The 16,708-nt window shown below is 34.6% G+C and overlaps 1 protein-coding gene across 1 annotated transcript in view; it reads right to left on the bottom strand.

The window, feature by feature from the left end:
• LOC119831668 (putative phosphatidate phosphatase) overlaps positions 1 to 16,708 on the bottom strand; it is an 82,649-nt gene that overhangs the window by 47,772 nt on the left and 18,169 nt on the right. The window contains exon 2 of the mRNA XM_038355113.1: positions 7,202 to 7,353. Within this exon, the coding sequence (XP_038211041.1) occupies positions 7,202 to 7,353 (152 nt within the window). The remainder of the gene's footprint in view (positions 1 to 7,201; positions 7,354 to 16,708) is intronic.

Here is a 16,708-nt window from a genome sequence, read left to right as displayed (position 1 = left end):
TTTTACTGGGCTCGAAAACACTGTAACTTACGAAATATTTGCGCACATAAATAAAACAAGTTTGAGAAAAATTGATTGGCAACGATAATATTACATTGCTTATTTTACAGTTCATAAACACATCAAAACGTACAACGTAAATAAACGGATCATCAAACAAAAAAAAAAAATCATATCGAAAACAACACCAACGTGAATGCAAAACACTTGGCATTTCGCCAATCTTCTGACATTACACTCGGTCAAGGATTATGAGTTTACGTGATATTTAAATGTTGGAGAATGAGTGGGAAAAAATACATTACGGTAAGATTAGTGTGCACGTTAATAAAGTATGACATAGCCTTGTGATAATCACCTGATGCTGAAAACGAAGATGTGTCAACTATTAGAACAATTTGCCGTTTTTAGTTGTAATACAATACGGCGTAGCGTTAACATTGTTTATAAATGTAACTTCCTATTTGATTTTTATACTAGCTGACCCGGCAAACGCTGTTCTGCCTTACTGTTATCCTTTAGGGATATGAAAATTAGATGTTGGCCGATTCTCACACATACCAAATATGCACACAAAATTTCATAAGAATCGGTCCAGCCGTTTCGGAGGAGTTTGGCAACGAAAACTGAGACACGAGAATGTTATATAATAGACTAGCTGCACCCGGCAAACGCTGTTCTGCCTTACTCTTAGGGGTATGAAAAATAGATGTTGGCCGATTGTCATAGATACCGGACAAGCACAAAAAAATTCATCAAAATCGGTCAAGCCGTTTCGGAGGAGTATGGCAACGAAAACTGTGACACGAGAATTTTATATATTAGATATTAGATATTATGGACAGATGAGTTGGATAGAATATTTATTAAATAATCATCTAAACTCCGCCATAAATACATACACATACAATACATAGTACTAATCCAGAATCTAAAATGGAACCCAAACTGCAATTTCGCATCAAACACTAAAAGGATCACGCCAATCGTTTAAAAACCCACGGAGTTATCGAGTAGCAAAAAAAAAATCGAATTTAGAACTTCCATCGTTTTTAAGAACGAATTTAAACCAGTCTAATTGGCCATGTCGTTCATTTTAAATCAGTTAAAATTTCGCGCGCGCGCGGCCGCACTAGAAGATTCGTTAGCGTCCACCACTCGCAGAAACAATTGCAAACGTAAGCGAAGAAGAATCATCGAATGATAATTTCCATCGCAATTGCAGCAATTATAAACGACCTCAGATCACGCTCCACATAAACTGGGACATTCACGGTCCAGCATTGGAAAGTTACAAGTCGATTTACATCTGTACCATCCATCGATTATTATCGGGCCAGTGAACTGAATGCGAGTTGACAGGATTATTGTGGTATAGATTATGTGAAGAATATAAATTATATAGTCATTAACTCCATATGATTTCCATTAGGTATGTACCTAATATAGATTATCTAATTTTCCAACATTATCATTTGTGGGTCACGTGGGTTTAGAGTTGACTATTTTTAAACAAATAATTCAATATTTATTTAAAAATAGAAGGAATGAAGGCCAAAAAAAATCGACTTCTTTGTCTTTTGTTGAAAATTTATGAAGGGATAACGTACACAATCATAAGCCACGGTGAAATTTGCAAGCGAGGGTACCACGCAAGCGGCGCCGCGGGAACAGCTAGTTATCAGTATAAATTAGCAACGACACCGAATAACTTTCTCATAAAACACACATACATAACATAGCTTATATTGACAAAAATTCGAGTGCCCATTCAAATGAAGTGATACATATAGACATTATTAATATGTAAGCAGTAAATCAATAATTATGAAGTCGACAACCCACCTGTCTACTATGTTATACTAGAGAAGACTTGAATATTTATTCTTTGCTTTATGTTAAACTAGCTGCGCCCCGCGATTTCACCCGCGAAAGTCTGTATGGAAAAGTTGCCTGTGTTATTACAGCTATCCAGCTATATACGTATCAAATTTCAATGCGATGGGTTCGGTTGTTTTTGCGTGAAAGAGTAACAAACGCACACACATCTTTACAAACTTTCGCTTTTATAATATTAGTAGGATAGGAAGTAGGATGTTAACACCATTTAATATCTCTAATATATTTCAATTAGATGCGACTAAACCCAATGGATGTTTAACTGTTTTTAAATATCGACCACTACAAACAACATTATCGTATTAATTTTGTTTCACAGTTCACGAAGGTCACTTTTAACGACCGATACCGCTATGGGAAAAAAATTATTTAACGTCCATTGATGGTCAAGTATGCGTCATACTGCTGATCCGAGAGAATTTAATTAATTATACCGTCAGTCTAGTTAATTCGATTAATTTGTATAGTATGTGGTATCTTTTGGGTTTGTTTATTAAAGTTCGAAATAAAATTATACTTGTGTAGTTGATATTCGGTTAATGATTATTATGTAAAATCTGCTCCTAATCGGTTTTAAAATATTATTTTTGCTGTTAATAATTCTTAAGAACAAGGAAGGATATTTAATAGGATAAGGACTGCTATGTGTTATTCAAGAGGCTTCCTTAATATTCTACTACAGTACTAATATATAAAGCTGAAGTGATTGTTTGTTTATTTTGCATCACTAATTTAGGTGAAATTTGACAAAAAACAAACAAATAGTTTTATAGACCGAAAAAATGGCATAGGATAGGATCGGGACTCCCATGAAAACGGGTAATGTGCGGGGAAAAACCTAGAACTGTCATGTCAGTCTATTACTTTGACTACGCTAAATAAAAAAAAAATATAGCTGTGCATGTCAAATCATTTTAAGCCCTCGATCCGTTCTGGTTAATGTCCAGAAAGACAAGACCGATTAGAGATAAAGAGATTTTGTTTTAATTTCACAAGCTTCAACTATTACATAATACGCAAATTAGATTCTGATGAACAACCACTCAAATATCACCTCTGCTGAAATATCATCGTATATACAACTTTAGACGCGAAAATAACAGACGCCTCTTCGACTCAAAACATAACATAATTTGACTATAAAACATAAAACATTTACAGCCAAACGCATAAAACCCCAAAATTGTGTTTCGATTAATTGCGTAAAAAATTTTGTTAATCCCAAGTTTATCACAGGCGCGATTGATGTATATTTTTGTCCACCCATTCATACGTCTGAAAGCGATAGCCTCATACCATAATACGATGATTTATTAATTTCCTGACACTGCTATTACGAGCAATAAAAGATAAAAATTACGTTTATAGGAATCACTTACAAGGAAATAGACTACGATAGCTATTTTTTCTAAGTACACACACACTTGATAAAAATAACGCACGGTCATAATTAAAATACGTTTTTATACATTACATACACATACATACACACCTATATATCTGGTGATTTAATTTTATATAAATGTATATCTGATTATTCAAATAATACTCTTACTAATATTATAAAGGCAAAAGTTTGTAAGTATGGATGGATGTATGCAATTTGGTACAGAGGTAGATATAGTCTGGATAAGTACACCAGTGTTCAACCCGTATACCACGCGAGTTCGCCGCGCGGGTTACAGCTAGTAAATATATAATTACTTATTGCTTTTATAAAACGATTTTAATATATTTAGAATACACTCACAACCAGCTACTATTCATAAAACTACATTGGACATAACAAGGTTTTTTTATGATATTCTCAGACCAGTAAAATACGCGTAAAACCTTAACTCGCAACTACGATCTAAATGGCCGTGCGTTAGATTTTTCGTAGGTAGTAAAACTTCAAACCAGATAAGATGACTATCTTATGATGTATTAAAATAACACAGTAGCTGTATTTGTTTGCTTTCGTGGTATAAATAATGATTTTAATACTCAAAGAACTACTTCTATTTCTATCTAACAAAACTTACTATATTATATTGTTTTGTTAAAATTATCCATAGTCTTAGTTGCTAATATAAGAATGTATAAGTTATGATTAAAACAGCTTTATCTTCATGTATATATTGTAACTTATAAAGGTGTGTGAGCTTGTTAAATGTCGTTGTTTATGTTTGTGTGTAAATGTGTATTTAGTCTGTAAATTTTCTTCGAGGTTAAAAAATAAATTTTAAAAACAAAAAAAAGAATACTCAAAGAAGGCAACTCGTCGAGCATTGACGTTACTCAGAGCTCATGTGAAAGACTAGCCACAGACTAGCTACATGTCGTAATGTCCAAGTAAATAATAGGGTTATAGGGTTTCCTCAAATTACTTTTATAACTAGAAAATACCGTGAGAATTATCTCGAAATACAATTTACATTCATTCGAGTCCCTTTATTTAAATAAAAACAATATGCAGTTACTAAATTACACGTGCTTTTAATTAGTACCTAATATTATCGTCATATAATGATACAATTATATACGTAAGGACGAATAATAAGTATAAAATGAATCAAACATATACAATTTTATCTTCAACCAGTTAAAAATTAATTAAGCTTTAAAAGCATTAGCATATGATACATTTTCGTTTAAAAACTTTACTCATAGAAAAGACACATAGTAACACATTAACTCACAGCATGAGAGACACAACTGTTACATTGAACAGTATGTTTGCACCTGGCTTTACGCAAGGGCGAGCAAACAGTCTTCAAGGCGGAGTACCGTCAACGACAGAAGTCCTAAATTAGTTTTTATAAATATTAGGTGATTTTCTGGACTGAATTAGTTGTAGTATGAAGTTTTAATTTAGTTTAATGAGGATGTGAATATTAACTCAACGTATATTTATACGTTGAACTAAATATAATGTATTATAAGCTTTCTGCCTGCGGCTTCGCCCGCGTTGTCAAAGGAACCTTTCCCGTGGAATTTTCGGAAAAACTATCCTATGTAAGTCCTTTCTCGAGTCACTAACGCAAACTACCTTCGCACCAAGTCTTATCCAAATCGGGTCAGTGACAGACAGACAGGTAGAGTTAGTTACTTTAACATTCAGTAGTTTAATGATTGTGAAGGCAAGTAAAGAAATTTTTATTAAAAAAAAAAAATTCATAATACAAATGTTTAATATATCTTTTATACTAATACTCCCTATTATGTAAGCTTATCTAAGCTATTTAAATAAGGAATTTGGTGTACATAAATAAAAGACGAATAGAAAAAATGTGAAAGCTTTTTCGTAACAATTAGGTTTATTAAGAAGAATGTTAAATACTGTAGAAATTGATATAGCTGTTTCTCGGCTTACAACATAGATATACGAGTATAACATGCAATTTAAACGATTCAAAATTAAGTATTCTATTTACAATCCGATTGTACTTGCCTATCGAATTAACTTAGATATTTAGGTGTCACGCGTGATAAGGCCTGATCTACGCAAGTCGTTGATGACGGATAAAAAACAATATTTAGTTTATTATACCGGTTTGATATCTAAAACTTTTCAATTATTACGTAATAATAAAGTGCTTAGAAGTATGCGGCAGTCAAATTATTCATAGGTTAACTTTATTTCGATAGAATTGATTCAACTGAATTAAATGTTCCTACTGTGTACACCGTCGAAATGTTATAGTAACTCCGTTTATCTGTATGTCTCTTCTTCACACCTAAACTACACAACCGATTTGGATGAAATTTAGTTCTAGAATATATTTTGAGACCCGAGAAAAGACGAAGTATAATATTCACCTTGGAAATGGGATGAAAACTATAAGATAAAAAAATCGGGGTCTATCTAAATCTAAATTTTCTTTGGACAACACGGGCGAAGACGCCAGCGCAACGCTATTCGCACTAATATTATTAAGATGAAACTTTGTATTTTTGTATGTTTGTAAGCTTATTACGCAAAAACGACTATACCGATTTTGTGAATATCTATTTACTTATAAATTGAAATAACAGTAGCTTTTATACTCTTAAATTCTAATACCCTTGAAAATTCCTTAAGAATCCTATTACCACACGAAAAGTCGAAAAAGTACTCATATTATATCTCTGTGTGTATTGCTTTGAGATTGCTCAAAGCAATACACACAGAGAATCCATTCAAAGGCTTCATTCACTCCAACATCCCGGTGCGTACAAATAATTTGTATCCGCACTCGTTCGTCAAGAGACGCGTATATTGACAAGAAAGTTTAGTACCAATATGTAAGTTTAGCAAAAGGCGACAATAACTAATGGCCGGTCAAACATTGTCAAACGGTCAATATTGAACCGCGGACGCTAACTCTGGGAAATATCTTATGACACTTCACACTCGGCTATGTATTTACTATGGGAATTGAGGGAGAGATTGCGATGCAATATGAATAGTAATCATAGAGATAGTTTAATCTAAAAAAACGCTGTAATTATAAAATCAACTATTTTCTTTTTCAAATAAGTCTTTATCAAAGCAGTTAAATTCGTACAATTATATTCCTTGATAAGCATACGAAGTTTAAATTAAATCTGTCCGTTTAAAGTCGAGTCTAAAGAAGTCGGTTATACGCAAACACATGGTGCAAGCTGCATGGCTTACATACAGGTGACGCTAATATTTAAGCGTGTTTAACATGATTACAAAGAAATGAGCACCTAGTATGTTTTACGCCTTAGTGCGTAAATCTCGGCAAGGATTCGGGTATAACTTGAAATAAATTAAAGGTGAAATTCTTTGGCCACGGGGCATACATTTCTTAATATATACCTCTATCCAAAACAACACATTTTATGAAATAGTTATATTTAATTATAGACGTTTTTAACCTCACCCTCTATCATTTTAATTTCGAACGTTGCATTTTTTGTTTCTGAATATCTACCACCCTTTTTAAAGCATTATCCGCCCAATACACCCACTTCCAATCAATACAGTTTAACTCGAAATCTATAAATTGAACTAATTGAAAATGTTGCATTATCTATATTTATAAAAAAAAAATGCGCATGTCTAATATTATCTACGTTTGCTACTCAACAAAAAAATCGAATTGAATATCTACATTCGAACGTTCGTTTTTTAAATTTAATTTGTTCCATAGTCCAGCAGAAAATAACACAGCGCAATCCATAGATAGGGTTACTATTTGAATTCTGTTGGACTATGAAATAAATAAAATTTGAAAAAGGAACGATTGAACAGTGCAACTGATGGTTCCTTTTTCAAATTTTACAGACTAAAACCACACAAACATCCACTCACCGTAAACACGGGCAAACCGAGTCCAATAATGTACAGCATGACATTAGTCACGGTGGAGTCCTTGTACGGGTGCTTGAGTGACTCGTCGTCGCAGAAGAAGCCCCTCTCGTACGGCGTGCCCCACAGGTAGAACACGAGGATCAGGAAGCCGACTGTAACAAGCGTGCAAACTTTTAGCTCGGTGTACAGTGTATGTTTGAAGTACGAATGGCAAACAAAGTTTACATTAACATTATACCGTAGAGTCAGCAAAACATACATTTTATTCATCTGATGCGATTATGTACATGATTTATAACGTACTTATAACCTCAAATTTATGTAAACAAATAAAAGAATAACTGAAGAATTTTCAGGGATATATAACTATTATATGTCTATATGTAATAATAAACTATGTATTTGCTATAATATACATTTTATCAACCTGTTCTAAACCTTAACATAATACGTTTCACAAACTGTGCCATAATTTGTCTTCCCAAACTAAGGTGGTCGCTAATTACATGTAAATATGATATACCCAAAAGGGTAACCTAAAAACCGACCGCAGCCCTAAACACCCAGTATCTAACATCTCACTAAAAAGCTGTTAATGTTACGACATGTTACACAAAACATTAAAGACACATTGGACATAAATCACGGCCGAATTCCAAAAAAAAAGGACGTATAAAACATGGAATTTAAATTGGTTAAGAGTGATCCCATTTTGAGTCGAATCAACTATTGTTTCACGGACTGTTTGGTTAACAATCTTGGGACTGACAAAAAACATCAGGTACTGATAGCGGAGATGTAAAGATATGGAAGGGACACGTTAAATTTCTCTGTAAACACTCGATGATACATTTTTTTCGAAAAGCGTTCGAGGCGATACGTTGAATACGGTAATTATAGAGGTATATAAGATGCAGAGATGTTGATAAGTCGCCTACCTGTCTTGTTAGAACGATCAATGAGTAGGGTCAAGATATAAAATAGTATTTTAAGATCAATGCCTCTTTGATTTCTTTTGATATGGAGCAACAGCCGATGTTATCTTATAAACGTGTTATTTATTCTATCAAATTATTTAAATAGACGTTAAATTAGATCTTGTGTTTATCTTCGTTATTCTTGCGTCACTCCAGCCTTATTCATAAGAATAAAAGACAACTATGTACCTACTTGATAGATTCACAATTATTATTATTGAATTCATTTCTATTCTTTACTTATACATATTATTAATGCGAATTTAAATTTAGTTTTGCTTAACCATTTCATGGAGCTGCAGTGTTTCAATTCTTAACACATTATAAATGTCAAATTCAGGTTTAAAAGTGAAGTCCCGTGTCCCCCTAGTGGGGTATGGGGCAGATGATGTACATCTGTTTCACTGATCGATTTTCTTTTAGGGATAAGTAGGTGATCAGCCTTCTGTGTCCTGCCAGACCGAGACATTTTTTTTTGTGCGTCCCCACCGGGAATTGAACCCAGGACCTCTCGGTTCTACGCTCACGTATTAACCACTGTACCAAGGAGGCGGTCTCGGAGGAAATTCAGGTTTGGTTCATTATTAAATTGAGCTTCAATGGAACAGATATCGTATTGCTATTTCACGGGGGCGTAATTTAGTAATTTTATACACTGTGTTTTTTATATTATACACAAAAATGTATAAAATATAAAAAACGCAAAAAATTAAAAACAACAAGAATACATCTTTACACACGGTTTGTTACAAGACCAGAACAATAAAAGCATTATTTTTGTTTAAATGACACAGATCTATATATATGAAAATGAAACCCGTTTTCCTTGGTCACGGCATCATGTGTGAATGGCTGGACCGATTTCATTAATTCTTTTTTTGTTGTATTTGTTATTATTAAGAGAAGGTTCTTAAGAAAAAAAATATTAAGAAAATCTCTCAGAAATATTGAAAAAGGTACATTTAATTTTGCATATTTTAAAAAACGCGAGTAACAAATGTCAATGTCATTCACAGCCATAGATTATATTGATGAAAGAGCATCGTTTGTTTTGCTGTCATCGTTTGTTTGCATCATTGCAACGCTAAGGCAGTACGAAGTTCGCCGGGTCAGCTAGTAATTAAATAAAACAATAACCAATTCCAGTGGATAGCACATCTGTGTAGAACCCAATCCCCTTTGTTATGGATCTGCACTAAAACAACACACACTACATTATCGTTTACTATCCGTTCGACTTTTTGCCTATTCTCTTAAGAATAACATGCGATTGTGCAATCTTTGAATCTTATTAACGTAAGAAACGATTGCGATAAATATTGCTCCCATTTTATTATAATTAATAGCAAATGGTCGCTTTTATGACACAACTATAACACCTTCAAAAATTCATCGAACCATTACCAGTATATCATGGCAATGAAATATACATATGTATACACAAAAACATAACCCTCCTTTGGCATAGGTAAGTAAATAGTGTGAACAGGTTGATACGACACGAACACGACTTCCTTATTAATTATCTTCACAGGCAATAAAGCATTAACTTTCGGTTAAATTTAGCCAAAGATAATTACTAAAGATGTACGTACGTACGATGTAACGCCATATTATGATACTCTAGTCATAATTACGTAAGATATTACGCAAAATCATGAATATTTACAAATTTTAAGTCACCAAAGGCTACCTACTCAACTGGGCACCTTTCCCGACTATGCCCACCCTTACCAAGAATAAAACAAATTCTATTCTACAAAAAAAGTCACCGAATAAGGTCCAGAGGTCCAAAGATCCACCGGTAGCACTCCAGATTCTACAATGGGACCAAATGAAAATAATAACCTATCGACAGCAACCAAAACTTTAATTTAAATTTATAGCCTGTCGTTCGCCCCGGCTTCATCCGTGGTACATAAGTAGCCTATGTCACTCAGTGAAGTTGCAGCATTCCAAAGGTGAATGAATTTTTGAAATCGGTCTAGGGGTCATATGTGGTAGTCGAGCACACTTCGCCATGAATTGGGCCAGCTCGCACCGGGGAAGTACCACACCCCCACAGAAGACCGGCGTGAAATAGCATTCTGCTGTGTTTCGTTCTGACAGTGGGGGAGCCGGAGGCCAATATCCTTTTCCTTACCCTACCCAGTCCTTTCCTTTATTCCTCTCGCCAATCCTTTCTTAATCCCTTCCCAAAAAGTCGGCAACCCATTTGTAGAGGCGTGCAATGCACTTTATGCTTATATAAATGTTCATAGGCGGTGGTAGCGCTTACCATCAGGCGACCCACCAGCTCCATTGCCGACTGTGACATAAAAAAGGGGTGTTTGCTTGAAAACGTCACAACCATACAAAAATGTAAGTTTCCTCTTTATAAGTAGATATAATCGTATATAGAGACACATACAATTTTAACCGATTGTGAAATGACCGATAGTGATTTAGCACCGAACCTCATATAAACAGATGATCTATATAGATATATATCTTTATCAATCGAAATTTCGGATATGACGCACATGTGATAGTAAAACATACTGTAGGTATATTGGTTTTATTGTAATAATATTGTAAACAGAAAATATGTTTAGGCTGTCATTATTTAGAAATTTGACTGAGATTAACAAACAAACAAACTCATCAATAAATTATTACTAGATTTCAATGCACTGCAAGCTAAACGACAATCACACGTAAAACAAATTCCTTCAGAAACAATGAGATAGATGTAACACATTCATTATAATTAAGCGTATATAAATTAAATACAGGATAAAAGAGTAATTATTATCAAAGAAAATATCCAATACGTACATTTCCATTTTATTCAAGAATCCCACTTCCTACTTATCCTACTCCTACTAATATTATAAATGCGAAAGTTTGTAAGGATGTGTGTGCGTTTGTTGCTCTTTCACGCAAATCCTACTGAACCGGCTGCAATGAAATTGTATACGTAGATAGTTGGACAACTGGTATAACATATAGGCAACTTTTTATCCCGATATTCCTACGGGATACGGACTTACACGGGTGAAACCGCGGGGCGCAGCTAGTAGGACAATATAAGACATTACTACACCAGTGGCACCTTGCACAAGCATCGAGAGCTATGAATCACTTCATCACCATTCACCACGAACTGGGTCAACGACCTGTTTGTTACATAACACGATCAATTACAATAATGTTCTAGTTTGTGTAGTTTCAGTGAGAAATTCAGGAGGAGAATTACGGTAATGCAATGTTGTGTAGCATGAATTGAAGCATACAGGTTATTAATAAACATAATAATTTAAAACAAAAAAATACAGACCGCCTCCCAATTGTCAAAACTAGACCAGATTTAAATGGGATCACGTGGCAGACATGAGCTTTAAAATTAAAAAGAATCATAAAAATCAGTTCACCCAGTAAAAGGTTACAAAAAAAAAAATGCAGTAAATTCGACTACCTCCTCGACGAACCTCCTCCTTTTTTGAAGTCGGTCAAAAACATGCGGCACAATATGTTGAAAATAATATTTAGATAACAGTGAGGTTATAAAACTTCCCGGTAGAAGAAAATTACAAGATATACGGGCTTTTAAGTCTCCAGTAATAGAGTTCAAGTATGACAAAACTTTTCACGCTATTTGTTTTAAGTTCTTCTCGTCCCTTCTATTAGCTTCTAAATGTATTTTTATAACTGAACTAGCTTTTGCCCGCGGCTTCGCATGCGATAAATTCGTAGTTTAATAATTGTTATTATACGTATAAACCTTCCCCTCAAATCACGCTATCTTTTAAAAAAAACCCCGTCAAAATCCGTTGCGTAGTTTTAAAGATTTCAGCGTACATAGGGGCATAGGGACAGAGAAAGCGACTTTGTTTTATACTATGGAGTTATGTCCACTATGCGTTTCCCTATATAGTATTTGCTATTTTAACCATATCAACCTAACAAGCAGATGTTCCATTGAAAACACTATTCAAATACGATGCACTTGAATAAATAACCGCCCAAAGGAATTTACAAGGAGCTGATAAGTGATACTTGATAACACCGAAGATTTAACACCATAACAAACACTGTTACAGCAATCGCATCGTCAGCTGCTCAATTGCGTACGGGAAAAACGAACTAAAATACAACGGGTTAGAGATTAAATTTCCTTCATTGTTTTAGAATGAGTTGTGCAATTTCAGCTGCTGGCGGCCATTGACACTGAAGTATGATCTATAAATTTTAAAAAGTATGAGAGTAATTACCTAGGTAAAGAATTTCTTTATGGCATATTTTGTGCAAGTTTACCTGTATCAGCTAACATAATAAATCCAAAAATAGTATTATTTAAATTTTAATTTAAATAATTTCTATTATAATATTATTAATTATTTTAAGATACTAGCTGCGCCCCGCGATTTCACCCACGTAAGTCCGCATCCCGTAGCTATATCGGATTGCCTTAATGTTATTGCAGTTGTTCAGCTATCTACGTACCAAATTTCATTGCAATCGGTTCAGTAGTTTTTGCGTGAAAGAGCAACAAACATACACACGTCCTTACAAACTTTCGCATTTATAATATTAGTAGGACATAGCCCACGCCGATAACTTAGATAGGCATAAAAATTGTATTGTACGAGTATGTCAATACACTGACTTTAGCTCAATAAAAGTCGCTTTTCTGTAGCTAAATGAAGCCTAAAGTTCACGCACCATTATACACTAAGCCAATACAATCTGCATTTACATGATTTCTCGCTCTATCGACCCATCGAAATTAAATCCAGCAGACCAAAACAACGGTATATAATAATAATGTACCTACTTAAATGTAAAATTCTGCGGCGACGTATATATTTTGGATGGACAAACATAAACCTTAGGTTGGATCTTAGAATAGGTAACAATTTTAGAGTAGTTTTATTATTGAAGTGATAACTGAGGGCATCGTTTCGTTACGTAACGCGTTACGGCGCCTATCTATCTAGTTTCCCTTTCTCCCACGCAATTAGCAGCGGTAGCTAGGCTCCTCTCTCAGTCTAACTCACAGCGCTAGGCGTATTTCAGACTGAAATGAATATAAATTATTTCTTTACTTCTCTTACTGCGTTTCGACTTCACTGTCTTCTCGACGCACTGTACACTAACGTATTATTATTATTTAAAGTATAAAATACACGATACCTAATATAAAATGATAGAAAAATTATCTTGAAGTTTACAAATTTCTTCCAACATAATCTGCCAAGTGGCTACACAAAACATACCTACATCCGATTTTAATAAGCCTTCATCAAAATAACGTCATCCAATTTTATACAGCAGTATCTGCGTCATGCGGCGTTCAAATATTTGCTTCCTACGTCTGTTCCTAAAATGAAAATGTCAATAAGTGTTACCTCTCGAGTCCCCCACGTTTTATATGCAAATTGGGCTTAGTGATATCATGATTATTTAAACATTCAAGTTATATATACGTACACCACGCAAGGAAATATAATTCAAGACTTACAGACATTTAAACAAGTTATTTACAGTCCAGTTTGCGAAACGTCAGAACAATTTTTTTATATGTAGTAGTCGAGCACGCTTGGGTACGAATTGGCACAGAAGACCGGCGTGAAATAGCATTCTGCTGCGTTTCGTTCGGTGAGTGGCGGGAGCCGGAGGCCCATATCCTTTTCCTCACCCTTCCCAGTCCTTTCCTTTATTCCTATCACCAATCCTTTTTTAATCCCTTCCCAAAAAGTCGGCAATCCATTAGTAGAGGCGTAAGGTCTGCAATGGACCTTATGCCTCTCCAAATGTCCATGGGCGGTGGTAGCGCTTACCATCAGGCGTCCCACCAGCTAGCTCCATTGCCGTCTGTATCATAAAAAAAAACTGTGTAGAATTTAATAACATAAAAAAAACTCATTTCGTAATGCAAAATGCTTAACATTCTGTTACATAAAGACGAGGTATATTTAAATGAAAACAACAAATTGTACTCTTTTAGTAGTGTGTAATTGCAAATTTATTCACCGGCCGTTATTTTAGCGGCCCTAATGCGTAAATGTTTAACCGACATCAAAAAAAGGAAGAGGTTCTCGATTCGACACAAAACTCTTTACTACATGAACCGATCCGATGATTCTTTGTTTATTTGAAAGCTGGTGCCCCCCGTGTGATCCTATTTGAATAATCTGATAGGACAATTTGAAGACAGTTCAGTTATTTGTTAAGAATAATTATGTTTTTATACTTACGATTCTGAATTTATTTTATACAAATTCACTAACAAAAATTACTGCTCCCACCACACATAAACGACGATAAATCTCTTTAGTCAAACATGAAAATACAATTATCATCTTTATTTTATCTTTTTAAACATCATTAATACAATGGTGTTAAATCAAAAATGCATTGCGTATCAACTTTCAATGAATGAATTAGTATAACAATGTGTGCATGAGTGCGTACCTATGTGTGCGCGCGCGCGTGTGTGTGTGTGTGCGCGTGTGTGTGTGTGTGAATGTATTGATGAAAAAAAACCCTCGATCGTTGCATGTGTGCGCGTGTATGTTTATGTTTGTGTATGTGTATGTTTATGTTTGTGTATGTGTGTGTGAACGCATAGAAGAAAAAAACTTCAATCGTTGCATGAGTGGCCTCACTGTTTGGGACCTAGAGGTTGTGCTACGTATTGCGATAGCGATTGAAGACAACATTAAAAAACACGCTTTTAAATAACCAGTTAACGTTACGGACCAAGATTATTACCTTGGCCTTGTAGGAAAATAAAAAAAAAATCATTATTGTCGTCCAGTCGGTCGTTATAGTCGAAAATAAACGAAGATAAAAATATTTCAATGTGATGATGTAAGGGCTACCAACATGAACAACATTTTAAATCGTGTTCTAAACCAGAGAAAATTAAGGCTGGAATATTGCTTACCAAAAATCATCATTATTTTCATTGTATTAGTGTTGCAAATCACTTATTTTAATTAATTAATATATAAATAACAAATTTTCAGTTAAGTGCTGTCATATATCAAAGCGTCACATCACTTCTCTCATACAAAATACAATCCACAACAAACACACTATCCATTCATCAATTTTTAATCACTACAATGTCACGCTGATACCGAGTAATTTCTATTGCTATCCATACATAATCCCACAGTTCGTTTAATTGAATCGGTCGCGCGTTGACCCCCACACCGGAGGGAACTTAAGCTACTCTAATTCTTCATTATGAAAAAATACATTTGTTTAATCAATACTGGCATACACATTAATCGTTGAACATATCTGACGATTTATTTAGGTACATAATAATTATAACAGCTTGAACAGTTTTTTTATCGTAAATATGTGGAGGTGGAGATGTGGTCTACTTGGGTGCGTCTACCTAGTACGTACTTATACATTCTGGCTTTGAAGAGGTCCACCAGATTGTATGGTTTAGGAAAGATGGCGGCAGGGAGAATATTCCATTCCTTAGCTGTATTGATAATGAAGGAAGACTCGAAGCGACGAGTTCTAATAGAAGGGATATCCAATTAACCTACTTAATATATCCTACTTCCTACTAATATTATAAATGCGAAAGTTTGGAAGGATGTGTGTGTATTCATTGCTCTTTCACGCAAAAACTACTGAACCGATTGTAATAAAATTTGGCACGTAGACAGCTGGACAACTGGAATAACATATAGGCAATTGAATATCGGGATACGGACTTCCGCGGGTGAAACAGCGGGGCGCAGCTAGACCGCAATAAAACAAGAACGTTAACCCGACTAAATCCAGAAGCCAGCACCCATAAACCAGCCTAACAATTTACTCAGGTGCCGCATTGCGCCATGTCGAATTTGAAATGATTCCTTTGTAAAAACAACCAGCCATTGTTTGGCAATGCATTGTTATTATAATGTATGTTAAGTACATATGGGACGTACGTCTCATTTGCAACTACAAGCTCCCGCGCATTCTTGGCTCGAGCTTTCCCTGTTCACTTGTTAGTTGTATGTTTGGTTGAATGAATGAAATGAAATGAAATATTCTTTATTGCACACAAAAACAATTAAATTAACAAAAAAATTGGAAATGGAAAGGAAAGGGCAAAGGGCGGGCGGCTTTATTGCTCAAAAGCAATTTCTTCCAAGCTATGTTTGGTTCTCATCGTTGTTCGCAGAGATGTCGTTCTTAATTCTGTTCAATTTCAATGCGTTATTGTTAGCGTTATTTATGAACTGATTAAGGTTATTATAATAACAAACTTACGGTTTCAACCGCGTTGTCAAAGAAAATAAGAAATATAGTTATATAGTTATATACATAACAAACAACAACAACAACAACAACAACAAAAACACTTTATTGTGCACCAAATGTATACGTAAGGAAATATATTATTCAATCCTGGCGATCCTAATCAGGACAACAAGTTAATGAAATTTTTTATTGTCCTATATAAGTTCAAGTATGGATTAAATCTATCCGTTCAAAGTAAAACCTCGACGAAACGCTTCGGTTATACAAACAA

Source organism: Zerene cesonia, chromosome 14 (assembly GCF_012273895.1).
Source record: "Zerene cesonia ecotype Mississippi chromosome 14, Zerene_cesonia_1.1, whole genome shotgun sequence".
Taxonomy (NCBI): domain Eukaryota; kingdom Metazoa; phylum Arthropoda; class Insecta; order Lepidoptera; family Pieridae; genus Zerene; species Zerene cesonia.
Note: the sequence above shows the minus strand (reverse complement) of the source record. Positions and strands in the feature narration are given on the sequence as shown.